Source organism: Akebia trifoliata, chromosome 12 (assembly GCF_017979445.1).
Source record: "Akebia trifoliata isolate Shusen 1 chromosome 12, ASM1797944v1, whole genome shotgun sequence".
Taxonomy (NCBI): domain Eukaryota; kingdom Viridiplantae; phylum Streptophyta; class Magnoliopsida; order Ranunculales; family Lardizabalaceae; genus Akebia; species Akebia trifoliata.
Window position 1 is genome coordinate 35,406,055 of NC_141386.1, and position 27,432 is coordinate 35,433,486.

Genomic DNA, 27,432 nt, shown 5'->3' on the forward strand with positions numbered 1-27,432 from the left:
TTTTTTAAAGTGAGTTGTTTGGTGAAACTTACGGATCAGTCCCTATGGCTTGTGGGGGTATGTATCCCATCTTGCGGTGAAATGGTAAAAAGGGTACTTTTGTCATAAAAAGGGAGTTGCCGTTTGGGCCCACCAAATTGTAACGGCAAAGTGTTTGAAATTCCAAAAACGTTCCAAGCTTCTAACGTTCTCCTTCAACGGTCCCCTCCCTCAATCAACGCAATGGGCCCACTTAAACTCAGACATTCTGGAACTTAGCAAAGAAAAAAAACACAACTTTGGACTGTCAGATGATTACGATGATCTTTATTTGAGTTAAACAAATAGATACCAACTGTGATGCATTAGTTGCTTAGCTAACAATGTTGTTTCATAATATGTTTTTTAGAAGGTAATTGGGTTACTCCCATCAATGTCCCCTTCCCTCCAACCCCATCACGAAACTGTAGATCATTTGCCTTGAGATACGCATAATCATAAATCTTTTTCTTGTGTATCCTAAGGCAAATGACCTATAGTTCTGTGATAGGGGTGTGTGTCAGCGGGGTGTCATACCATCATGACTCTTTGATCAATATTAAAGATATCTAGGGTTGGAATTAGGATTTTGTTTATGTTTAGGGCAACTAAGGTCATTCTGAATGTTAAAAATTCTTGTGAGGGACAATGACGGCCATCTTTATTCTTTTCATCACTATTATCAATTAGAGGTGCAACAAAAGCCGGTTCATACTGAGAATTAAATCAAATTGATAGCTTTGGGCTGGGCTGGTTTGGAACAAGAGGTTCGGTTATGGGTTAAGAAAATGAAGAACCGATCAATTTGATACGTTTCTTGGTTCATGGCTAGTATAGAACCGAACAAACTACTTTAGGAGTTAGGACATCCACGTCAGCAATGTGTGAAATGATGTCAATGTCAATTTCAATGTCACTTCAGCATTTTCCCTTAATCTAATGGGGATTACAGAGTGAATTCTGGCTTCCCCTCTGTACAAACACTGAGATTTGACTACTCTTGAGACCAACCTTATGAGTGACATGGAAATCAAGGGGGTTGTAAAAGACGCTGGAACGACACAAATACGCCCCATTGGCCCCACCATATTGGCCAATCAAACCAGTACGGTGTACACCACTACACTAACTTCAGGTTCAAAACTGAATGCCAAAGAACAAGTTGAAAGACAGAATGGGTCCCCCCAATTTCAGGGTTCAAAGCTGTCGAGCCTAAGAACAACAAGAAGATATTACAATCTGACAAAATCTAATCTTTTAGGAAAGCCTTTACTAAGGATAAAAAAACGAACAACAGACATTCTTACAGTAGATTTGGGACTCACAAAAGATCCCATCTCAATGGACAAATGGGTTAAACAGATCAATCCAATTGGATAATTGATCATTTCGTAAAGCAAGCCTAAAATTATCTAGTCCATCCAATGAATATGTTTGTTAAACTACTACAAGCATGTACTAATTTATAACCTCAAAAATCACGTAAATTGGACCCACTAGATATCCCCTACATGATGATCACACAAAAGCTTATACTACATGTAAATAAAAAATGATCACACAAAAGCAGAAAGAAAATATTCCAATTAAAAAGAAAATCCATGATTAAAGAAAAGCAAGAACTAATTGTAAGCTCTTTTTAGTATTTACTCACCATCACTCATGTGTATTTTAGCAACATTCCCCGAACCTGTAAAAAAGGCAATTTCCCTTAACATCAAAGTTAGGATGCCATGGATGTTAGAAGAACTCCATCCATAAATTAAAGAAAACATTCCAATATATAGAAAGCTACACCATGGAATTGAATGTGATTCTCACAATGATGCAGAAAGTTAATGGTATTTCCAGTTGGTTTTGGAAGAATAACAAAACTCTGTTGATGATTTAAGGGAGAACAAACAACTATACAAATGGAATATAAAACAGAATAGTTCTAGAAGAAGCATCGAACAAAGTGATCTTTTTATTTTTATTTTATTATAGTGCAGATCGTATGCGCCCAGGGTGGAGTATTGAAGCCCTCCTCCCACACCCCCATGTAAGCCGTAATCCAAGGAAATTTTTAAAAGGAGATATTTTAGGCGCTAATTCCTTGGATTATGGCTTACGTGGGGTGTATTGGGATGTGGGAGGAGGGCTTCAATACTCCACACTGAGTGCACATGATTCGGACTCTTTTTTTTTTCACTTGGGAAAAAAACGAGCACTTACTCTTAAGATGGTGTAGCACCCTTTTAGCATAAAAAGGAGTAGACCAAACCCACCACAAGGTGGGGGATCCATGCTGGCAGAGTTGGTAGGCCTGTCTGTCTCACCAGTTGGGATATGCTAACAAGATGCCACTTGTTTAAGAGATTTATATAAAAAAGAATGAAATGGAAAAGAGTAGGCTTACATCAGTCATTTACAGTGTTAATTTTTTATCCACTGTTCCTGTGGCATTACCTTCCCCGGTGAGGACACGGTATGGGTCCTACATAGGATGCCACTCATAATGAAATCCAATAAAAAAAATTAAATAAATGTGGAAGAATTTTGGATCTGATAGGGACATACTTCCATCCCCCAGTTGATATAATCTGGTGACTCGCACGCTTTGTCTTCATCAATCAAGCTCTCTATTATTTCTTGAGATTCATCAAATTCTGAAAGATCGTTATCCTGTCCATATTTTATAATAGATCGAAAAATGTAATCAAGATGATACAAAGTGGGTTTCTTTCCTGTGCATCCTAATTTCATACCACACATTGAAAGGCCCAGAACAGTGTCGGCGAAAATTTAGGAGAGAATTTTCTTTTAGGCATCAATTACACACCAGTTCAATCAATCTCCTATGTGATAATGATAACTTTTAAACAAGCACTCCAATTGAACGGAAGCTGAAGCTAAAGAAGAACGACTTTGCAGTCAAGATGTGTTCGGTAGATTAACATTCAAGGCTCAATCAGATAAATGTGCATCAACTTACAGCAAACATGGGGAACTTCCGATAATTGTCAAGGAATGCTTGCTTCTTTCTCAACTTTTCATATTGACCCAAACACTTGCAGAAGAGATGCCGTATACTAGTATGGCTTGCTAGCATAAGACCACTAACCTAATAAAAAAGGGTGAATGTGAAATTATTAAAAGTTCATATCAGTCGAGAGCATTTGAGTGGATTAATAAAACATATCTGAAAGTGGTTTCTGCATAGTCCAAAATGAAATTTAGGATGGAGTAGGTGCTGCAGATTGGTGGCAAAAATTAGGAAGAATACAAGAACTAGTAAAAGTTGGTTCAAATAAGGTTATCAAACCATCTAGCAAAATAAATAAATAAAATAAGGATATCAAACTTAAACAGGATAAAAAGGGAGGGAATTCTTACTCTATGGGAAGTTTGAACATATGGAGATTTCCTAGACAATGCAACCTGCGAAAAAGAAATAATATATAAGCTCCAAACAAACAAGTAAAAAGAACTTTATTGGTTGCAATGCACAAAAGCATTCTTCCTATGAAAAAAGACCTGAATGCTTGCAGGGCCCCACTCAATGAAATTAACAAGTTTTCTTTCACATATTCTCTGCAAACTTTCATGAACCTGTTTCAAAGAACAAAGGAGGCATCAACATACAGCTCTGTTGAAAGTATTGGTATGATGATCTTGTTATCTGAACTGACACTAATATAATACAGAACATAATGTCATCAGAAGATTGAAGCGAGCAATGACTACAAAGTAGTAATCAAATAATCAATAACCATTAAATATCAACTCAAAGAAACCCAATTGATATGTTCAAGCCTTCATCAAGTATAACAAGATTAGGGGCAAGTTTGTATAGAAGTTTTTAGGGATACTTTAGAATCTAGAATGGTCAACTCTATTTTTTTCCCTCGTAGCCAGGAAAAATGAGCTCTGATAGTTTTCAGTTGAATCTTTCCACTTCGTATCACATGTCATGCCTGCTCAAGGAGTGTCCTGCAATAAACCGCATGTAAAGGACCAGACAAGCTACCTACCAGCATCATTTCAACTCCTACACACCACTGACGCCTAAAACCACGTTTTAAAACAATGATTGTAAGGTTAATGCCTAAAAACTGATACGGTCACTTCACCATTCTTACATTAAAATGCTGCAGTGTCCAGTAAAATAACAGTAACAGTCCTACAGTTGAGACATTATAACAGCCTCTTTTAGACCATTCGTCAAACTAACTTCCAAAACCAATGTACAATGTTTTTTACCAGTGTAACCATTAACATGTGACTAAATTAGGTAGGAAACAACTTCTACAACTGCACTCTTCTCACAAAACTGGACCAACTGAAGAAAATTTGCAACAGAATGCTAGTGGAAAGCAATAAGTGTTATCTTCCAAACCAATCTTTATGGACATTGACAAAATAGAGCAATTTTGTCACATGCATTCTGTGGAAGCAGTAAAACAGATTGTAATATTGATTAGAACATTCAGGCAATAAAAGGGTTCCGAATGCTTATCATGCACAAAAAATGGGATGAATTCTAATATGTAAACTTCTAGAAATTGTTCTAGAGAAAATAATACCTGGGTAGGGTCCACTTCTCCTTGAATGATATTTAATATTGATATGTACTTTGCTTGACTAGCTTCTTTTGTTCAAGCATAAGAGGAGACCATGACATTCTTCGTCTGCAAAATACACCAGTTAGATGCATGTCAATCCATACAAGGCATGCATGATCTTTATGTAAAGATCTAGATGAGCAGTGTGGTCTTGCCTGCAGAAGTCTTCTCATGACATCTAGAACAGTAGTTTTACGAATCACATTAGCCTGCCAATAGCACAAACATCTGGATCAAACCGTATCACAGAAACTTAAAATGCCTGATTCAACTTTTGCAAGAAGAGGAAATATCTGTTACTCATGAACAACATAGTGGTTGCTTGAATCCAGTAAATGTCATGATTCCTCACAACGGCATAGTGGGTTCAGCATATACAGTCAATAGGCGACCAAATTAGTAGGTTAAGAACTGCTTTCACAGGGTCTAGTTAAGGTCAAATGTTGGAGGGTTACTTATTCAGCATAGGGTTCAACAAACAGAAGCCCAAATGAATTCTGGCTTTTACTGCAGGTAGAAGTGGTGGGTAAGACTAGCAACCTTAAAGTTATAACAAAAAGCAACACCCAGTTGAAATGTGGGCTTTATTCTTAATATTTATTTAGGTCTTCATTATTTCTAGACAACAAAATTATTTATAGAGATGACTGTAGTATATAATATCAGCATCATCATCATCATCATCGAACCCTTATCCAAAAGATTTGGGGTAGGCCGAACGAATCTTGTTCCTCCATTCAATTCTGTCCAGAGCCACATCTTCAACTGCAGTAAAGATTATATGCTACCAAAACAGAGCAGATATAACCACATGCAATCCAAGGCCTCTGTCAACTCCAGAGTCCAGAAACCTAGGAATGGGTACTTAACAAATGTGATTTATGTAAAATGGCTCATTTTTATGGAGATTACTATGAAATAAGAGGGTTCATCACCAACATAGCATGGTATATGACTATATTCCAAAATATATGCCTTGTAAGAGAAACTAGGAATTAGATATATATGTTATTGAAGTCTAACCTGATGCTCGACAGTAAGTGGTGTATATCCCGTCATTAGAAAATGACATCTTGGAGTTGGGATTAAAGAGGCAAGAAGGCCAACCAAATCATTGTTCATGTATCCTGGATATCGCAGTGTGGTTGTGCTTGCAGACATTACAGTCAAAACCAAATAATTTGTTTGTGTAAAGGTAGGATTGGTCAAGTGAAGGTGCTCTACAGAAATCCTATTTAGTGTGGTATTATCAAGAACAACAACGCAATCAGCACTTAGCGTCAGCCGCTTAAGTGTCAAAAGTGAGTTGTACGACTAAACCACTACATCACTTGTCTCCATCTGGTTAGGAAATACACTGTACATTTGAACAAGTTTTTTGCTGTAGCGATCGTTTAGAGTCTCCAATAGATAAGATCCCATCCCTGCATCAAAGTAAGGGAGATTAATATAATATGAAGAAAACTCCATATTATACTTTAAGAAGACCACCAAGAAACAAGGTATTAGAATAGTGCATGATAAGTTCAAGCAAGTGATTGTAGTGAACTGCACCACACCAAAGGATATATAGATATCCAGTAAACCAAAAGGCATGCTCATAGATTAAATGATTCAGATAGAGCATGAATAAGAAGGAAATGTGCATTGGCAGAAATTGTAAGATGTTATTAATTTGTTGATGATTTCGATCAAAACAATTAATGCAATTCAAACTCGTAATAATATGATAAAGGGGCCTGTTTAGGTAGCTCTATGCAACCATATCAAAATTTCCAAATGTTTCAACACCATGGACCATAATCACTGTGGGCAATTGGTTTGACGGTGTTGAAACCCACAGCTATTTGATGTGATAGCTTGTAAGCTGCTTTTTCTACATTGATATTTGATATGGCATACCACTGATGACACATTTACAGTTTCAGAAACATTTGCATTTGATAACAGTTCTAACTTTAAACAATTATTGAGCAATTGCATGCATTCAATCATAGAAATAAAACTATATACCTTTGATCTCCACTAGGTAATACAATTTATTCTAAATTTGGTTAATGAGTAAATTTCAGGTTTAGAGTTCATATATCCACTCCATTGTGATCCCGATCCTAAACCCGATTCCCTAACTAACCCCCCATATCCATCTTCTTCCCTCTTCATCCTACATCATATAAGTGACCTACATAGAAACAACACATGTGGGATCTATAACCCATCTAAATTGGATCTCAAATAGAGCATGAGATATCTTGGTCATCCAATAAAATATAAAAAAACAATTATTTTTATTCAAAATATGAGTCGTAACAGTTGTTCAATCCTCTCCATTCTCTGAGCAGCAAATGTCTCTTTAAGTACTAGAAATGTGTACAAAGGAACTCCCAGATACACCACATACAACCTAGTAAAGTTGAAGTATATACTTATCCCATCCATGGCACCCTATTTAAAAGAAAAGGACTCAATTTTAGACAGGATGCAGTATGATCTATACACAAAGCTAATTTCAGAAAGAAATACCTTAAGGTCTAAGATCAAGAATATACAAGATCAAAGGAAAAGAAAACCTGAGCCCGTTCCTCCAGCTATTGAATGGCATAAAACAAAACCCTCAAGACTATCACTTCCATCTGCTTCTCTGTCAATCATGTCCATTATATCCTCCTGAACTTGCTCTCCCTGATTGCAAATTTGTAATTACACCAACAATGAAACATAGACAAGAAACTCAAGAATCTTGCACATACAGGTATAAACTTGACAAACATTAGCTCACCAAAGTAGAAAACTAAAGAAATTGTAAATTACTTTGATCTTCGTCAAGCTAAAACAGAAAGTTGACTTTTGCGTGGCCTTTTGAGAGGCATCCTATCCATCTAGGTTGTATTTCGTAGGACTCGTCCCCTTTCTTTATACTTACTTCACTCATCAAAAAAGTATGGGATGAGGAACATTTGATACATCAAATGAGTGGTACATAATTTATTAAATATTTAGTGGATTCACATAGTTATGCATCAAGTTAGTCTACAAGGAGTAGGCAGAGGCACCAAGCTGGTAAGTTTGCACCTTTTGAAGAAAGCTAAATATTACAATTGTTCTTCTGTTGTTCCTTTTTAGTATTTGCCTTTTAATAAATCTTTCATATATGTGTGATCGTTTACAACTTATTAAAGAGTGACAACAATATATAGCATAATAGCAATAACACATTTTCCATCTCTTTCATTAGTAATATATTTATGGTTATGTAAAATATAAATGGATGTCAAAATATCGTGCATCTTGCTACTTGTGTATATAGAGGAAAATTGGATCACATACAAGAATTGCAAGAATAACATTATGGCCTTGAACTGGAGGCTTCTTACATGAAACTAAACACCTAGATGTGCAAAGTGTGTAGGATCCATGGTTTCAAAACTGGTTCAAGACCGAGACGCATCGCCCGACTCGCCTCGATATCACCTAGCAACGAGACGGACAAACAAGTCAATGTATCGGACGAGATTCAAAACCCAATGTTCATTTTTCTCATTGTTGAATGAGACGTCTCAAACGTCTTGGAAAACTCGTCCGAGATGACTCGGTCTCGTTCATGGACGAGATGAGACGTCCAAACGAGTTTTAAAGCCATGGTAGGATCTAAACAATCCTTGCAAAATCACATTCCAACTTCATAACTTATCCCAATATGTTTAATTGGATATTTCATCAGAAGATGGAATCATTGAAATTGAAATTGAAACCTTAAAAATTCAGCATAGTGTTGTCAATCAATTAACAATGTCTTATCCCCAACCATTCTCGATCAGCTACGGAGTCCTATTCTACCGTTCCATTCCAGCTCAGGCATATCTTTTGTTAAAGCATGCTCTCTAAATCTATCTTAAATACTTCAATCCGCATCCTTTTCGATTTCCCATTGTGCTCTTAGAAACCCACATTCGCATCTTTTCATTGGTGCCACAGTAGTCTTGTTGAACATGGCCAAACTATCCTATTTTGGATCTTTCTCGTTTAATTTCATAACCTTTTTAAAGTATTCTTAAATTCACTGCATGTGCTCACTTCTAATGTCTTTCCTAGTTTTGACACACACACAAGCGCAGCACGCATGCACACACATGTAAAACGACAAAAAGCTGACAATGTGAAGACCAAGTACCCATACCTGGTGATACCCACTGGCCCAATTATTCCCAGCGCGACCACCATGATCTGATAAAATATGTTCTCATGATTGTAGAGGTTGCGATATTCACTATTTTGAATACCATTAATAACTCTGGGCTCCAAATCCAACAAGAGAGCATGTGGTATGTAGTGCTGATCATCAGCTTGATAAAACAAACACATCTTTTCTGCCACCTCCCTGCAACATGTCAGATTAGACATACTAATGTCAATCTTTAGCTCATGTCTAATAAAACATAATTGATAATGAAGGCAATTAGAGTTCCAAAGAATATAGAAGAGCAACATTGTAGGTGTATTTATTATAAGTATTGAGGTGTTAGCAATCTCTACCATGGTTTTAAAACTCGGTTTCGTGTTTCATGTAGTCCATGCCAGATACCGAGTCGTCTAGGAATAGTTTTCCGGTACATTTGAGACATCTCGTTCAAAATTGAGAAAAATGAACGTGGGTCTCGTCAGAAAAAATGACTTGTCCGTCTCGTCCATGCCTGATACTGAGACCACTCGGGCGATAGGTCTCGGTCCCGGACAAGTTTTGAAACCATGATCTCTACAGTCGAATTCAAATGCTGCCGATGCCAAATTATATAATTATGTAAAGCGAAGCCATAGAATCCGTCATACTAATCCTTTGTAATCACACATAGATAGAATACTTTCATGGAACTCACAGTGAAGAAGAAATTCAGTGAAACTGACTTCAATTAGATTGAATTTCTGAAGAATTAAACATTATGAACCTGATACAGAATGTAACTTAACAACCACATTGAAATAAACAGATCAAAGCACCGAAAAAAGAAGCATAGTTAACTTCAAGTAGGAAATTTCAGCAAAAACAACCAAAATTACAGACTAAGAAAAAACTATCATTGGAGATCGAATAAGAACTCAACCTGAGAGACGAAATCTTCCAGAATCCCTTCTTTGCTGATGTCATGCTCGAGGCAGACTTGCTTCCAGAATTCCATCCCGATTTGATTTCCACATTGTCCAACTTGCAGAGTGGTGATCTCTCGAGGCATTTTTTGGATAAGATTAGGGCGAGTTTCGTCTCTCTCTCTGTCTGTCTCTTCTGTGACTTGCGCGTTTGGGTTTTGAAAAAGAGAGGGAAACCAAAAAAAGTGACTTGGCTCTGTCTGCACTCTGCAGTGCTCCTTGGAGGGAAGGACTGGACCATTGCGCCCGCTATTTATGGCGCGTGCTAAAATACGCTTCATGCGTATAACGTGCTTAATCAATTACCAGTGCGCAGCGGCAGTGCATTCTAGTTATATGATATGGATCGGGCCGAACGCTGGACTATCTCTGCCCGGTGTTGGGCTTGGATTAGGGACTCAAGCCCAATTGGAAACCCGAAAGCTGGAGTAAGTGGATAACTGTTATATGTTTAGATGCAGGTTCTGAAAAGTACTGTCAGAAGTACTTTTGATAGAATTTTGTATTTGAAAACTATTTTGGATTCTGTTAAAATGATCAAAATGCCCTTATAAGTATCAGTTACTATTTTTAATATTATAACTCAACAAATTATTCTTCAAAAGAAATAAAAGTTATTGTTTTTATCCATAAAAACTAATATAAACACCCAATAATTATAAACAAATAGAAGATATTATGAGCAAATATATACAATCACTAAAAATATGAAAAAGTTTTCACCACATCAATAGATAATAAATTTATGTGTAATTATTCACATCAATCTTACAATAAGAAAATTTTAATCATGGTTGGAATGCTCATGGATAAATCATTGAGTGAGCAATTGGGGGAGCTAGAAATTCAAATTCAAATGTTATACTAAAAGGCTACCACCACATCAATGGATAATAATAAAACATTATTTAATTGCATTTTTTAGGGTATGCTTGTAATTTTCAAAATTTATGAGGGGCATACTTGTCCCCAATACTACATCAAAAAGCTATCCCACAGCAATGGATAGTAATATAGCATTACTGCAATTGCATTTTTTAGGGTATGCTTGTAATTTTCAAAATTTATGAGGGGTATACTCGTCCCAAATGTTACACAAAAATGCTATCACCATATCAATGGATAGTAATATAATATTATTCCAATTGCCTTTTTGAGGGTAGGTTTGTAATTTTCAAAATTTATGAGGGGCATATTTGTTTCAATCCTGTCATTTTGACAATGTTTTATAGCTCCGTGCAAGAGTAATTTAGAGAAGTAGCACCTTCGATACTCCGTGAAAAAGCACTAAAATGACTCCATAGTAAAGTAGTTCTTTTTAGGAGTTATTTATCTAAACACCTTTAAAGTGCTTCTGACTCCCTGCAAAAGTCAGAAGTACTTAGAAAAGTCAATCCACACAGGCCCATTTTTCATATACATGAATAGTTACGTGTGGAATGGTAGAAGGCAAGCATTTAAAATGAGATTTGATATTGGCACCCCAACACTTAATTATTACACTCCAATTAAAAATAAAGAAAAAAATGAATGGTTGCGGATAAGTAAAATTTGGGGTGCCAAAAGAAGATCTCTCTCTTCTTCTTCTTCTTCTTTTTTCTAGATTTCTATTTGTTTGAATGAGTGTCATAATGTTTTGTAATGTTGAAATTATAATTTGATCCAAACCTTTGTAATGTTTGAAGAGTGTGTTTTAATTTTTAACTAGGTTGTATTAAGTAAAACTTGGGGTGCCAATAGCAACTATCTTTAAAATTGCTAGAAACTCATAAAATATCTATAAGTCCATGATTGGCCCACTAACTCATAGTTGGGCTCAAACCGCCTAGGACAAGCCTAATTGGATCATTTTTAAACTTTGGCTTGGGATCTGTTTGGTTTCAAGGAAAATTTCATGAACAACAAATTTTCAAAAAAATGATTTCGGTGTTTGTTTTTCAGCATTTTATTGTACATGAAAAATCACACAAAATCATTTCTATTGGTTGATTCCCTTAGAAAATTATTCGTTCGAGCGAGCACCGTACATCGTGTTGATGATGGGGCACCTCTCTCTCTCTCATCTGGATTTGGGGTAAAAATAGGGGTTCCCCTTTTGGTATTCGTTTGTCTCCAATATCTTCTTGGGTCAAATTTGGATCAACCATGTCGCGATTTGGTATGGATCTGATAAAATATTAGAAAGTATTTAAATTATATTATTCTTTTGTTTAAATGTATGAAGTTTATTCAGATTTTGTATATCAAATTCGGTTTGGCCCTATCCGAACCTGATCCAGTTATTATTGGATTGGATATGGATCTTAATTTTGACACCCCATAAAAACTGGATCTAATAAGAGTCCAATCCGATACTTATCAGATCAATTCAGAGTCTGATCCAATCCTTACTTGTTTACTACAAAACTGACCCGATCCGATATGGATGCAATCTATTTACAACCCTAATAGTAATATATTCCCCATATATCATGTTTAATGCCAATTACTAATTATTGGATTTGAGAGCTTTTCATTATAAAAACAAGGCTAATGAGTAAGACAACAAACTTGGATTTCAAGTCATGACTAAATGATCAAATCCACTGCCAAAATCATCACAAATATGACTAATTTTTTTGTATGATGGGCCCTCATTTGGGTTTTGCTTAGGTGCTGTTTGTTAAACTGAAAAAAATAAGTGCTGAATAACATTAAGTGCCGAAACTTATAAGCGCTGAATTTAAGTGCTGAAAAAGTTGTTTGTTTAGATGCTGAATCATATTTGTTACACATTGCTGAAACTGATAAATTGTCTTTGTTATCCTTACAATCATATTATACATTGTTTGCATGTTTCAAATGCTTATTTATTATCAAACACAATAAAATATATTATTTCTTATAAAATTAAAATACAATTTATTTTTAAATAATAAATAATACTCAAATCTTCAATTTATAAATAATAATTTATATTTATAAAAGCCCACAAATTTCAAATTAAAAATAATAATGCCATACAAGTCACCAAAATTTGAAATCAACTTTAAAAAGAACTTAATTTTGGATGAATAATTTTCGATGGAAATGAAGGATGTGTAATTATAAAAGTACCCTATGAATTAATAAGGACAACCCACATTATAGCCATTTTTTATTTTGTTTTATATGGATTAAAGTTTTTGGAATGAGCAAAGTTTTAGCGAGGATGGTTTATATGGTCTAGAGATCATCCTGACCAAAAATCAGCCTATTTTGAAACTTCTAACTCGTTAAAAATAGTTTTTCAAAAAAAAAAAGGGATAATTTACGGTCCTTAAACTTGTTTTGATAGGGTTAGAAGTTTCAAGATGTGCTGATTTTTTGTGAGGATGATCTCCTCATTGTAGAGATCATCCTCACCAAAAATCAACTCATTCCAAAACTTTTAACCCATATAAGACAAAATAATTTAGCTATGGTGTGGGTTTGTTAATTTGTGGGGTGTTTATATACTTATCCATGGGATATAAGAGGTAATATCCTTTTAAGAATAAGGGCATTCTTGTCCATGCTAAAAAAAATAAAGGGCATACTTGTCCGTATTGAAAAAAACGAAGTGCTTACCGCTTCAGCACTTTTTTTCAGCATCAAAATAGTGCTGAATTTTTTTCACTTATTTTCAGCAATAAGCACGAGTAAACAAACGCGCTATTTTGACAAAAGTGCTGAATTTAATTTTTTTTTCAGCAATAAGCGCTCAAAAATAACGCAAACAAACACCGCCTTAGTCTATAGACCATGTCCAAGGACTAGTCCAAGGGCAATGCTCGCACATCACACACACCAGGTAAGGTGCGCCCTTGCAGGTGGCCCCCGAGGAACTAATGCTCATATTGACTATCGAATTCATAACCTATGGCCACTAACTGTTTATTGGTCTGAAATTGCCATTGAACCAACCCCTCAGAGTCATAGCTGAGGCATTTTTCTTGGTAGGTCTTCCATTTATTTTTATTTTTTTATAATGATTTTCTGACTCCCCTTAGACATACTCCTCCTCTAATCTCCTAACATGGCATGAGCAAAAAATCATAGATTTCATCCCTCGGGATACACAGCTTGACATATTTATGGGGATGCGCAATTGTGTATCCCGAATACAAAATTTATGGTACTATGCACATGCCACTTTAGGAGAGTATGGGGGAGTATATTAGAGAGGGGGAGTCGACTTATTTTTTTTCAGTTGAGAACATTAGTATATCAAATATCATGCTCACAGAGCAAATATAGATTGATTTGATGGGGATATTTCTAACCGATGGATTTCTTCTCTAAAGTTATAAATAAATCCATTCTTTGTATGGTGAGAATTACTTGATAACATCAAATTTAGCGATCTAGCCAATCGAATGGTTGATGAAAGTCAACCCATCAATAGAATGGTCCAGATTTATGAGCTTGTAGATCGTGTATACTGTATTAGGATAGTCCCTGGTGTAGTTTTAGATTAATGGTGGACTAACACTGTCTTTAATTTGTGGATGAACCCACACCTCTACACCTACTTCAGGGACTACATATGTTGCAGATAAAGAAACTTTATAAACATAAGGAGTAGTTACACCACTCTCGAAATTTTAACAAGGGAGTCGATGATATTATTTTTAATTTTTAATTAAACAAGTAAGAAGTATATGTCGTCAGGAGCCACCCGCTAGGGTGCACCCTCCCGTACCTGGTGCATGCCACGGGACTAGTCCTTGGATAAGACCATGGTCTATAGCCAAGACAAGTCTAGATACAAGTCCGGTCCCCTATCTATAGGGATACCCGATAATCTAAAAAATTAAAAAACAAATAAAGAGGTATATGAAATAAAGAAGATAATATACATAATTAGAAGGGGATGCCCATAATTAACACCGTAGATATCCAAAAGACTACAGTCAAGGATTTTAATGAAAAAGATTGGGTGAACATGAATTTCTCAAATGTTTATTTTTATTTAGAAAAATATTAATATTAAAAGTAATTTTTTTTTTCTGATTTACTTGATTTTAAATTGACTGTGATGAGGCTTAGGAGTCACTCTCTTGAGGTATCAGAATATGGATGATGAAATGGATTTATCTCACAAACTCTTTACATTAATTTTTATTTATTTATTTATAACAAATACTCCATATAAAATTAGGCTTACTTTCCTTGTTTTCATAAAAAATGCTCTTTGTAACCTCAACCAAAAACAAGGGCAATTCATACACAAATCTCTCTATATCTGACTACTTTGTGATTAAGATTGGCATATAGCATCTTATGAAAGATATTCATTTTGATTCCTTTTGTTGTTTGTTGGTATATTTCGAAAGAGAGAATCAAGTATAATTTTGATGTTATCGATAATTGGGGACATTTGATCATCATATTTTGGGTCTTACTTTCATTTTTATTTTGAATTGTGATAATCTAACTACCCCACATGACAAACTCAATCGGCTACCCTACATGACAAGTTCGAAAACTATAAGCCTATGCTCCTCGTGATACACGGTTGTACTTCCCCATGAAAAAGTATATCTCGAGGGAGCTGTATATCTCAAGGAACAGCACAAATCTACGATTCCTAAACTTGTCACATCAAGTAATCGATTGAGTGAAAAAAAAACAAAAAGTATGCCACGTGGGATTGTCAAATGATCACGACTCTTTGGCATAAGTTCTTTAAAAATATCTAAAGGATTCTCTTTAAAAGGGATTTAATTTTTATGTGTAATTAAAAATCAAAATAAAAATAAGACCCAAAATATGAGAGAAAGAGAGTACAGTAATAAACAAGTAATTATTAATATATAACCTTTATATATTAATATTATGGAATTAGACAATAATACTAAGAAGTGAAATTTACATAACAACATTAAACCATACATCATACATAGAACCAACTGATACATGAAGCTAATTAAGAAGCTCAAACACATTAGAAATCAAACTAACACCGATATTTCTGGAGAATGATAATTAATTAAAGAGGACTCTAATGTTTCCAAATGAAAGCTCCCATAGCAAAGTTTCTCTTCTGTTGGACATCTCCAATAACTGGTAAGCCATACTGAGTGAGGAGACAATCAAGCTTCCACTCGGGCATGGTCTCATAATCAGCTTTGGTGTACCTTGGGTAGTGCAGTGGCATCTGAAAATACCCACATCTCTCTTTTCCATCTCCCCCACCTCCATTTATGTTTGAAGGAGGACTTCGAACAACTGATTCCATCTCTTTTAACTTAATTTCCTCTCTATCTCTATCTCTATCTTTCTCTCTTGCCCAATATATAATTTCTATATATCAACAAAGGGTTGGACCCTTTATATAGAGTTTTTGAGAAAGAGTTGTGAGTGTGTTAGAATGTGCTGGAATGAACATTGTCGAAGAAAAATATTAATTACGCAGAAAACGAAGCGGTTTCATTCTGGATGACGTTGTTGTCTCAGCCTTCTAAGGGTACAATTTCTAAGAAACCCCTCCATTTTGTTATAATTACAAGTGTCAACTTTAAGAAGGAAGAAAATGACTTTAATTACGCTTTTCAAAGTTGAATTTTTTTCTTTTTTTCCTTCACATGAAAGCCTATCAAGCATCTCACAAAATCCTGATGGATCAATTGCACAAACCTAACTAATGGAATTTTGTAAAAAGTTGTCTAAAATTCAATCCCCTCGTTTGCCACTCACAACTCACAAAGGATTTATCTCGACTTACTCGATATAATGCTTTAAACGTTGATTGTCTCCTTCATACTAGTCAGGTTTATGATTCTAAACACCACATTATCAAAAAATAATTTGGGGACGCCTTACATGTGGTGTTATGTGATTGGCTGATTCTAAATCCTGTGAAATCTCAAATTGATCTTTATATATAAAAAAAAAAATCAATTCATAAGTCAATCAGTTAACTTATCCATGTAAGATTCTTAAAAAATCTTTTCAGATTATCATGGGAGGTAGAAGCAAAATTTAAATTAAATTCTAAATTATTAAAAGAAAATATCTCTCAGGTGTGAATTTAGTAGGTAGGATTGCCCACAAGAATTTTCAAACTCTATAAAGAGGTTTGCTATTGCCCCTATAAAAATAATTTTACTCTTATATGCCCTCAAAAAAAAAATTCTACCCTAAGTTGCCCCCCACGTAGGCACAATCCTGTTTGCGCCCCTGGTTTCTCCCATCCTTTATTTTGGATATTTCTAGATAATTTTTTTACAGTTATATAAAACTTAAAATGAAAGCAATGATCATGTACATATTGATTGTGCCACGTGTCATTCATTATGATGTGACACTATAAAATTTGTGGCCTAGAACTGCCAAGGTGACTCATATTTATTATTGCATTTAATTCTTATTAGCATTATTGTACTGCATTTTCCCTGAAACTTAGGTCATTGTGTCCTATTAAGTCGGTTTCCTATCCTTATTGTCGACCACACATATTTTTTGAACAATTTAATGAAGAAAAATGTATCTTAATTATTTAAATTGTTCTCTCACACTAACAGTGTTATTAAATGAGTCACAAGTTTGGTTGGAGATTAAATACATCGGATTATGTGCAGTGTAGAAAATGACTTAATTGGGTGTGTAATATATTTTAAATGAGTCGTATTACATTTGCCTGTGTTGGACACTGGGTTCAACATTGAACTAACCTGACAATACACAAATAATCATAGGTTTTATTTTCACGAGATACAAGTCAAAAAATCAATAATTCTCTACGCATTGCTAGGTCAACTCAATGTTGAACCCAGTGTCCAACGCAGGCCGTCAAGCATTTCCACTTTAAATTCCCACGAAATACATCTCATAGACAGTGTTTCACGTTATTCCTTACTTGATCATGATTTTATTAGATTTTCTACTCCCATCACTAATTCAAATTATTTATTTTTTCAAATTACAAAAATACTTTATACTCACTTTCAATTTTAAAGACTTAATTTTGGATAAAATAGATGGAGTAACAAGATTTTTTATTCAATCCCAAAATATTTGGGATAAAGTTTTATAGTTGTACCTAGTCATATTTTTTATTTTTCAAATAACCCAATATTTATTTATGTTATTAAAGTGGAGTATCTATTTGAAATTTCTGAAACAATAGCTTAAATTAATTACAAAAAAACAATTCTAACATCATATAGATATTAATTTTTCTAACTCATGCCATGTCATCAAGTAATTATCTTTGAAGACAAGTGTTCATTCAAAGCTCTCAAGGAGACCCATCTATCGTAAATTATACAAATCCTATATGAGAATGTGAAAAATCCAAAAAAATTTAGTGAACAGCGAACCAATGAGAGGTTGACGTGTGGCAAATTGTTTACCTTTGTTTCTCTTGATTTCCTTACTTGTTCGAAAAAGCCCAGCCCCAGCCTCTGTTATTGCGAAGGAAAACCGATGCCATAGGTAACCTGTATTTATATCCCCGTGTCACTATCTCATCCATTCGTGATGTGTGGACCATAGTATTCGTAGCTCGATGGTCCAAAAATACATGATGTCACATTTATAAATATGCCTCATAAAAGTTCTTGAATAATTACATTATCGTGATAATGACATCATCATCATTGTGGTAGCCTTATCCTAATACACAGACAGAACAAAAAATTCTTGGATAGATTAAATACTACATTTAAGATTGTTATTTAATTATATAAAATAAATTTTGTATCTTTTAAAATTCTATTAACAAATGATAAAATAAGCAACGCAATTTAAAATTCTCAACAAGCTATAACAACCCTATTAATGGTTGTCAAGGAAGTTAAATTAAGATCAATACAAGGTGATACCAACTCTAACCCAATAATATTTATAGATAAATTACTGATAATAAAAATATTTATAGGTAAATCAAGTGTGAAGCTTGTGATTATTAGAGTGTAAATATAGATATAAAACAATAGCTATCTAGATGACAATTTAAAACCTAATAACCTAATCCACAATCTAAAGAACTTTGGGTTTCATTTTCTGCCAACTGAGAATTCATTGATGTTGGAAGTAGAACCACAGAAACGCTCTTAGCATTTTAATGGACTTGACCCCACAAACCGAATTGGTGTGTTCCCTTCACTTCCAAGTGGCCATCACTCATTTCAATCTTATGCAAGCCCAACCAACTGCACAGTATTGTCTATATCATATGGTTGAAGCGTTCTTAAATAGAGAACAGAGACACTTTAAATCCCAAAGCAACCAAATAAGAAGATTCTTTGGGGGTAAGGAGTTGTTGTCATTACCGTTGAGGCCTGAGGATGGTGAGGTGTGGGCTGGTGTGTGTGTCGAGGGGAAGAGAACAACATCGGTACAATAAAGTTGAGGTGACCTATTAAAAGGCCGAAAACAAGAATACAAGGAAATAACAACAAAACAAACAAAGAACACACTCCTTAGTAGGGGTGTCAATGGGTCAGCTTCGATTCAGTTCCACATATACCCAGAACCAATACCTAAATAAAACAGTAGTTCCAGTTCTTATCGATTCCAGTTTTGGGCACGAGACCCTTGGAACTAAAACAACCATACAACTACCCGATATTATATTTTTTTTTCCTTCTTTTGAATGATAAAGAAAGACGGTACTCAATAAAAGAAATAATTATTTTAGAATATAAAAAAATTTCTTACTTTCCTCACTAGATGGTTGATAACAACAATGAATTCTTCAAGCAAATCAAACCTGAGAAGAAAATCTTAAAGAATTATGATATGGATTATTTATTTGTTGTTGAATGAGAAGGAATGGGGAACATGAGTCGACGTTTAAACAAAAGAGAAAAAATAAATAAAGACCCCACATGTCTATGAAGGAATTACTTGTAATTTAAAATATTAATTAAAGGGTGCTTTTGAAATTACATAGTAAAAAGAGTATTTTTGTAATCTTTTTAAACTAAACAACATAATTTTAGGGACATGCAATTGCAATTTTTTAGATTTTGACCAAAATGATCCTCTGATTATATAACGTTTAAGTGTTTAAGGTGGGGACATTTTTGGAATCCAAATTTTGGCATCAAACAAATTCTGCTCCACCTTCTTTCATTATAATAGTAAAGATTTTAGTTGAAGTACATTTACTTCAAGATACCTCTGGATTAATATTTAATGAGACTACTAGTGTTGGTATAAATAAAACAAATCTACTAGCTGGATACCCTAATGAGAGACCCAATGAACTTATGAGAATGACAGATTATATTATAATAAAACAACAAAACCCAAGAAAAAAAAAACACCCAAGGGTAAATTAACTGCATTCCATATAAATTAAGAGTTACTTTAGCCACACCAACTGTGTGCAGTTCTTTGGCGATTTACATAGGAATTGGCATGGCATTAGTAAAAGTTGGTGCGGCCATAGCAGCTCTCTAAATTAAATAGCAAAATGTTAAAACACGATACTTACAAAAATTAACTACCGAAGTAATACAGAAGAGTTGTTTGTGAAGGTCCAAAAACTTACTGACCAATTCATATTTTGGTCAATTCAATTAAGTTTGATGGTGCTCTAATAACAAAGCCGGAACATGGATATTTGCAAAACAAATATCTCATATGAAGATATATCTTGGGAAGATTTTTTCTGAATAACAAGCTGATTTTAAGTTAAAAGAGCAAATGACTGGTTTTGAAGAAAGGTATGAATTTCTAAGAACTAGTGTCTTAAGTTGCTCATTCTAGTCATGGTCACTCCTTGTGATTTTCTGTGCTACCCGTAGTATAATATTCCATTTACCACATTCACACAGGAAGAGGAGCTGATGTGCACCATTCGGTGCACACTGCTTAAAGAATTAGTAGCTTTGGCAGTTTGACACCTTACATCAGGAATCTGTTGTTCGATCAACATGAACTTCATTAAGATTTTCAGGGAGCGGTTTTATTGTCACCGGCGAATCCACAAGCATGCTCGGAGGAGCAAAATACAAGTGTAGCGACATCATGCAAATAATAATACCCAAGAAAAGCTGCACAAACATAAGAAAAAAATGAAAATTAGAAAAGCTCACTGATTGCCATGTAAATAAGGGAAGAGTGGTCATTGGTGCCGCTCTTCCCTCTATCCTTGTTAATTGAATTAATACATGGTAGCCTTCTTTTTTTTCTTGGCGGGTGGAGGGGACAAACTAATGAAGAACCAGCTTCAAGGACGTGCAGATTTTACCTGCAATGTAGGCTTGAAATTAAAGATGTGTATAGATAAAACCATTGTCAATAGCATAGCCATTGATGTGGAATACACCTGAAAGAGCCAAAAAGAAGTGTGATGAGCTAGGCTATATCATACATCATAGCATGTAAAAGCAAATAACAAGTGCATCGTGGCTAAAGCATGACTCATATGGCTTTGTTCAATAGATTGGGATATAACGAAATATTCACTAGATAGAGGGAAAATGGAGAGAAAGTAAAATAGTCCATCGGAAAATCAAGATATAACGAAAGTAATGAATTTGATTCATAAATAAGCTTTCAAAACTATGCTTGAAATGATTGATTATATCCATATTTTCCACACAAAAAAAAAAAAATTGTGCTGATATGCTTTAGTACACATCCATACACTAAGAATACAGAGTAGACTACACATTAAATGCTCAGAGGAACTATCAAATACCCATGGCAAAGTGGATAAGAGGTCTGATTTTTAATTGGCTGATTGTGGAGTAAACTCCAAAAAGACATGCTTCTAGCCATGTTCAAAAAAAAAATACTGCTTAACGAGGAAGAGTGAACTAGAAAGTGTGTTCCACGTGTCATTTGAAGGAGGGCCGTAGCATTTTAAGTACAATAGATAGAACTGACAGTGAACGAAAAAATTTGCTCCACTTTTTAAATGAACTAAACAAAAAAAAAACCAGCAATTTATTGGTAATTTCTAGCCAGTAGATTTGATCATTTTTTTGTTATAGTGGTCTCTATCCATTAGATTTGAAGGTTTTACTTTTTTGAACGTTTTCTCCGAATGTTCCAATATGTCTCAACAATACAAATGAATTCTTGACATGCTTCATTTCGACCAGGCCAAATCCCATGACGTCTCAGCCAAGAAAACCAAAATGAAAGATTTTGAGCCAGTGGCAGCTACAGTTTAGTTCAAAGAAGACCTTTACATCCTTTCTATGCTACATTAGCTTAGGTGGTCTTTCAGACGAGAGATGTTCTCTCAGAAATAATTATGTAAATAACAATACACTGTCACCATCACAAGAAGAAAAAAAATCACCAAAGGTTTTCATCCTGAATTTCATGTCGACATATAGGCCTGTTACTTGTGCCCAACACAGAAAAGTAGCAGAAAAAGAAAATTGTATTTCCATGCTCAACATCAGCTTTATGAGTATGGAAAAAAGATAAAGTGAGAAAACTGCACTATGATAAATCAACAACAGAAAGGAAAAGGAGCCACCTTCACAATATTATCTGCGAACTTCATTAACCATGACACCAGCAACCCTGTAGATCCCAGGTTTAGCACCACCATCCACGTTGTAATACTGTATCCTTTTAAAAGGCGTTGCCACCATGGTCCATTCTCAAACCCACCTCTAAAATCATCAAGGATAAGCCGTGCCATGTTAAAGATCACACCAAACCTGAAAAGAGAGTTTTTTTTTTCTCCTGAAATTAATCAAACACATCCCCCTTACAACCTGAAATCCCAGAGTTTTTGACTCTGCCATCACAATATCTCCTATATTAATTATAAAAGATAAAATAATAAAAAAACAATATCTCCTATATTCTTGAAAATTGAGCCTTTTTTTTATACATTTTTCATTTATCTTATATTCTGGAATTCAAAAACATAACTAACTCCAATTTTTGGTGAGAAATTAGACATCTTGAAAATATTGGATTTTCAACTTCTAACAAATATGTGTGTACAAAAATGAAAATATTGCGAGATTTTTAGAAGCATTTGGATGTTTATTTAATGAGAAGTATTTTTAGCCTTGCACCATGTTATGCGTATTCTCTTTTTCCCCCATTTGAAATCAACCCCACCCCGCGGCAAAAAAAAAAATACAAAACTTTAAGGTTGAAAATAAATTTAAGAACCATGCCCACATATGCTGCACGAATACTAGTATGAGCTGTCAAAATCTTACATGAGTATGGGGGGTTGGCTCTAGCAAACCCTGAAAAGTAGAATTCATGTCCTCAACATGACATTCCAAAAAACCTTAAAATGTTTAATTATTTTAGTATTAATTAGGCCAATAGTGGATTATGTGATGGATAACTTCTGCTATGTATCACATACTATAGACAAGAGAAAGCATATATTTATGTTATATTTTCTGCAGTGAAAACTTAAATTGGAAGGGATATAAATTGTAATCTATAACTAATGCTAATCAATATCTTGTGACAAAGGGAAGCAAAAGATCAGAAATGTCGTACTGGAGTGTCAGAATCAGACATGTGACTGAAAAGGGCACTTCATTCTTTTACAAGAGTCAATACAACATTTTTGCCCACTAATAATTGAGAATATGGTTTTTGACTATGCTTGTTCATAATACATTTGAAAATCGTAATACACATGCTACTCTGAAAAGAAAATTTTGTAGATCTTACTGTGAAGTGTAAGGATACCTACATATATAGTTGTACATTCTGCCAGTACAGACAGTCATCATTCTTCTTCATCAAAAATTCTGTGTAAACACCAGCTAATGCCGAAAGACAAGCAGACAGGATACCCAGCATGTATCCCTGAATTGGTGCTGAGAAAAGTGAGTCACATGAAACCTCTCCACAACCTTTAACCTGTGTCAATAAGAAAGAGATGGGTGGGGTCCTTCTAGATATAATGACATTCCCTGAGTTGGTGGCATTACTCACAATCAGGTCATGTATTGTGCAAGTTCAAATCTAGAAAATAGTTTGTATGAAATTTATAATTGGTAAAGAGATGATTTAACATAAACCCATCACCTTCGGTGACCCATCATTAGGGTCTACCAGACAGGTAGTTAGATGGCCAGAATATAAACTCATTGTCAAGTTTACTAGATCTAAAAATTGTTCATCATCAAACTCTACAAGCTCAAGAATTCTTTTTTTTTTTTTGATAAGTGTAATATATTGATAAAGAAGAGAAAACTAAGTACAATGAGGCCAAGGAAGCCTCTCAAAGAGCTACAAGCTCAAGAATTCTTGCCCTCCCTTTCCCACACTCAAGTTACAAACTGGAGGACAAGGCTATCATATTTACAGGTATATGACAACTTCTTGCATCCTGTATTACCTGGATATGAGCATGGGTAGAAGATCTACCTGGTTTGACTCCCATTTCTTACAGTACTATTACATGAATATAACGTTAATATGTTTTTTTTTCTAAAACATAAGGTTTTATATTTTTTTGAACATTTTTATGCTCTTTAAATGCGTAACATAAAGTATTCAGATAATGCAGTACTAAAACAAGAATATAACGTTAATATGTTTTTTTCTAAAACATAAGGTTTTATATTTTTTTGAACATTTTTATTCCTCTTTAAATGTGTAACATAAAATATTCAGATAGTGATAAGTGCTAACACCTCCTGAACATTACATTGTTGGAACTATTTAAATAAGGTAAGGACCGTGCTCTTGGATTGAGTTAAGGCCTGGGATTATTGCCTTGGAGGGACTATTAAAATGAACGGATGCTGTCCTTCCATCCTTGTTACATACGGACAAGGGGCTCGGAGGATGCCTCCTTTCCATCTCCTCATTCCAACCCTAAGTATTTATCATCGTCGTCATGTTACGCCAAATCACAAATACTATGGCCAGCCAGCAACACAAATCCATTTCTGTTCCACCTCTATATGGGTATACATCTTCAATCAAGGTATGTATTAGATTCCTAGTTTCTTTCAAAATCCCAACCCAAGTATTCATATTATGAATGGAGTGCCTCCTAAGCTAAGTAAATAACTAATTCACAAAACTGTGAGATGGAAGGTATAAAACTCAACTTCCAAATCTAAATATAAGAATAGGTTCTGCTTGATACCTGACTGGTAGTTGTTCCAACAGCCAATAGAACAATTGCCATCCACTGCAGATTAGACAGTTTCCTTCGCAAGAACAACCTATAACATTGAACAAAAATATCTGATACTTATGAAAATTATATATTCAAATCAGAAAGAACAAAAATGGAGAGTCAGCTCGAAATTAAAATTCTGATAACTTCAAAACATTGAAAAAAAAATATATCAGATTCATTCTATTTCCAAAAATGATAAGAGGGCCGCACCTGAATAGTATCCCAGTAGTCACAATCTTCAGATTACCCATTATCTGATATGTGGATGTATCCACATAAGTTAGGGTAGCAAACTGAACATTGTTGTGGATTAGGTATATAATGGAAGGAATGGGAAATAAACGCACGCTTTTCCATTCTGTAGTCATCCTGGGAGGAGTTGATGCTTGGGACTCCCTCCAAAGAAGAAAACTAGATACCAGAAGCTGTAGTTTAACAACAATAGGATACAATATGTGAAAACCAATCTCATGAACATGCATAACACCCCCTTCCCCCTCCCCCTAAAAGGAAAAAATTGCTAGAATGCCAATAGTTTTTACTACATAAATCTTTTGTTCAACAAAGCTATTTCAAGTAAACTCTGCATGCCCCCGCTCTACCTGCCTAATTATCAAGTATACAGAGAGTGAGAAATACCTTAAAAACTTCAGCAAGAAAAGGAACAGTAGCATAGTCATACTTATATGCTCCATTACTTTGGGAGAGTGTTGTCAAAATTCCCTGCCATTAAACAGACAGCACATCATGTCTATGTATCAATTTTTTTTTAAGTGGAAGAGAAGAAAATATTCACTCTATTCTCTATTATTACTACCAAATTGCTCAAATAATAACGGAACAGGAAAAAAAAATTCACAATTTATTGGAATAAATTGTGTTGCTCCATTTAAAAGGAAAGGAACAAAAGAGTGTTTGACAAGTAGCAGGTGAAGTTTCAAATATAATAAAATGCATTTGTTACTGCCCACCACCTTATGAATGCTACGGTGTAAGCATGGATTTTGATGCTCCTCAGACGACATAAGAACCCTAGATCCCTTTTTGTTTTTTGCAATAAATAACCCCCCTATTTCCTGTTGTGGGCATTTACCATCCCACGAAAGAATTTTCTACAAATTCTATCTCAACTTGGCTTTTTTGCTTCCAACTAATTTCCTCCAATTTTGATATTTTGAGAAACTCTTCTTAAGCAGTAACTTTTCAAATCTTTTCCTCTTCTGTTATGTTAGACCATGCAAATTCCTCCTTCCTGTCCAGCTCTTTGATTAACTCGAAAAAAATAATTTCTTTTTCTTTCTCCACTCTTCCAACCACTTCATTACTACAATCTTGTAAGTTGTAATGCATGATGTCGATGCTGGCGCGCTGAACTTTCCTTAGTTTAAAGCAGCTCTTTTCAAGGACAGACTTGAACAATTTATTGGAATAAACACTCCCGTCAAGGCCACATTCCTACATCAATCTGACTCCCAAGAACCACATTTACACATAAGCTCCAATGCTTGCAAACTCACTATATTCTAATTACAAGTAGAACTAGTAATTTCAACGAAGCACTTGAACATCTAACCAACAACAACAACAACAAAAAACTCTCTAAGATAATCTCTGAGTTGCAAAACCACCACTTCTTTGCTGAAATTATTCTTTTCTTGTCAATTAAGAAACCGACATCTGAAAAACTACTTTGAGAATTAGTTATAATCGTGCTTACATATACATTATATTTTTCGACTCTAGAATTGGATTAATTAATCTAGTCATTTAGCGGTGATGGATAAGAACATGTTGCAATCCAAGTCACCACCCAATTAATTGGAAGATAAAAAACCTCCCAAATGTAGTCCCAATTCACCCTACATTCTTGCCAAATCCATCTAGTTCTTTATCAGTATCTATGTTTAGTAATTTGTTCGAGTTTTCTCCCCAAATTCCAAATCTATTAAATTGAAACACGCAAACAGAATCTATTAAAATAATTATTTTATAATCAAGCAAACATTACAACCCTACTTTGGATCCTTAAAGCTCTAGATTAGCAAACACTAAATTACAGAAAGAAAATTTGGCGTAAATGAGATAAACAAATGATCGCTAAACGAATTATTAGGGTTTTTAGGGATTCTGACCTGAGAACTCGTTAGAATGGTGAGAAGCGAAGCAACGAAGTACCACTGCATCCTACTTCACCGACACGGAGCGGAGGAGATGCAACCTCGCGGCGCTTTTATTTGTTAGGTTTAATTACCAAAATACTCCTCATTTCCTTGAGAATACTAATATACTACTCGCTATTGTTGCAAGGGCATTTTTGCCAAAGCACTACTTTTCATGAGCATCAAGTTTTAGATCTCTGTAACTGTAATAATGGCGAAATGCGGAATATTTAGACATAACTCTCGCTATTTTAGTGAATATTTCAGATACCCTTGTGTTTAAAGTTACAGATGATGTTACCTCCTCTGACCACAGTCTTTACTGAGAGAGTAATAAAAAATGACGTAAACACCCTCACTTTCAATCGTTTGCCAAAAACCCTTGATTATTTTATTTATTTATTTTTTTCTCTCA

At 34.7% G+C, this 27,432-nt stretch overlaps 1 protein-coding gene and 1 pseudogene across 5 annotated transcripts; both read right to left on the reverse strand.

Moving 5' to 3' along the window:
- Nucleotides 1-752: 752 nt before the first annotated feature.
- Nucleotides 753-9,893, reverse strand: LOC147389904 (tubulin gamma-2 chain-like; annotated as a pseudogene). Its single transcript, XR_015170696.1, has 11 exons — nucleotides 9,722-9,893; nucleotides 8,800-9,000; nucleotides 7,193-7,304; nucleotides 5,646-6,046; nucleotides 4,778-4,831; nucleotides 4,584-4,688; nucleotides 3,535-3,609; nucleotides 3,394-3,438; nucleotides 2,993-3,121; nucleotides 2,578-2,682; nucleotides 753-2,494 (listed from the first exon to the last, which is right to left on the reverse strand). The product of XR_015170696.1 is annotated as a tubulin gamma-2 chain-like (transcript).
- Nucleotides 9,894-17,950: 8,057 nt separating this feature from the next.
- On the reverse strand, nucleotides 17,951-27,226 carry LOC147389905 (CMP-sialic acid transporter 1-like). 4 transcript variants are annotated; one of them, XM_086418934.1, is made up of 9 exons: nucleotides 26,991-27,226; nucleotides 25,498-25,581; nucleotides 25,069-25,283; nucleotides 24,823-24,901; nucleotides 23,413-23,582; nucleotides 22,216-22,402; nucleotides 20,971-21,048; nucleotides 20,624-20,773; nucleotides 17,951-18,208 (listed from the first exon to the last, which is right to left on the reverse strand). In XM_086418934.1, the coding sequence occupies exons 1-8, from the start codon at nucleotides 27,039-27,041 to the stop codon at nucleotides 20,630-20,632; spliced, it is 1,008 nt and encodes a 335-aa protein (XP_086275060.1). In that variant the 5' UTR covers nucleotides 27,042-27,226; the 3' UTR covers nucleotides 17,951-18,208; nucleotides 20,624-20,629. The 4 variants fall into 4 exon arrangements, with proteins under 4 accessions (XP_086275060.1, XP_086275061.1, XP_086275062.1 ...); XM_086418935.1 differs by lacking the exon at nucleotides 17,951-18,208 and adding an exon at nucleotides 18,744-18,922; XM_086418936.1 differs by lacking the exon at nucleotides 17,951-18,208 and having other exon boundaries at nucleotides 20,049-20,773; nucleotides 25,069-25,269.
- Nucleotides 27,227-27,432: the final 206 nt, after the last annotated feature.

Excerpts from the sequence above, each read along its gene's own strand:
- LOC147389905 (XM_086418934.1), bottom strand. The coding sequence starts at position 27,041 with ATGCAGTGGTACTTCGTTGCTTCGCTTCTCACCATTCTAACGAGTTCT. Across the intron at positions 25,582-26,990 it reads CCATTCTAACGAGTTCTCAG|GGAATTTTGACAACACTCTC; the intron begins GTCAGAATCCCT and ends GTTTAATGGCAG. Across the intron at positions 21,049-22,215 it reads TCGCAGATAATATTGTGAAG|GTGTATTCCACATCAATGGC; the intron begins GTGGCTCCTTTT and ends TGGCTCTTTCAG.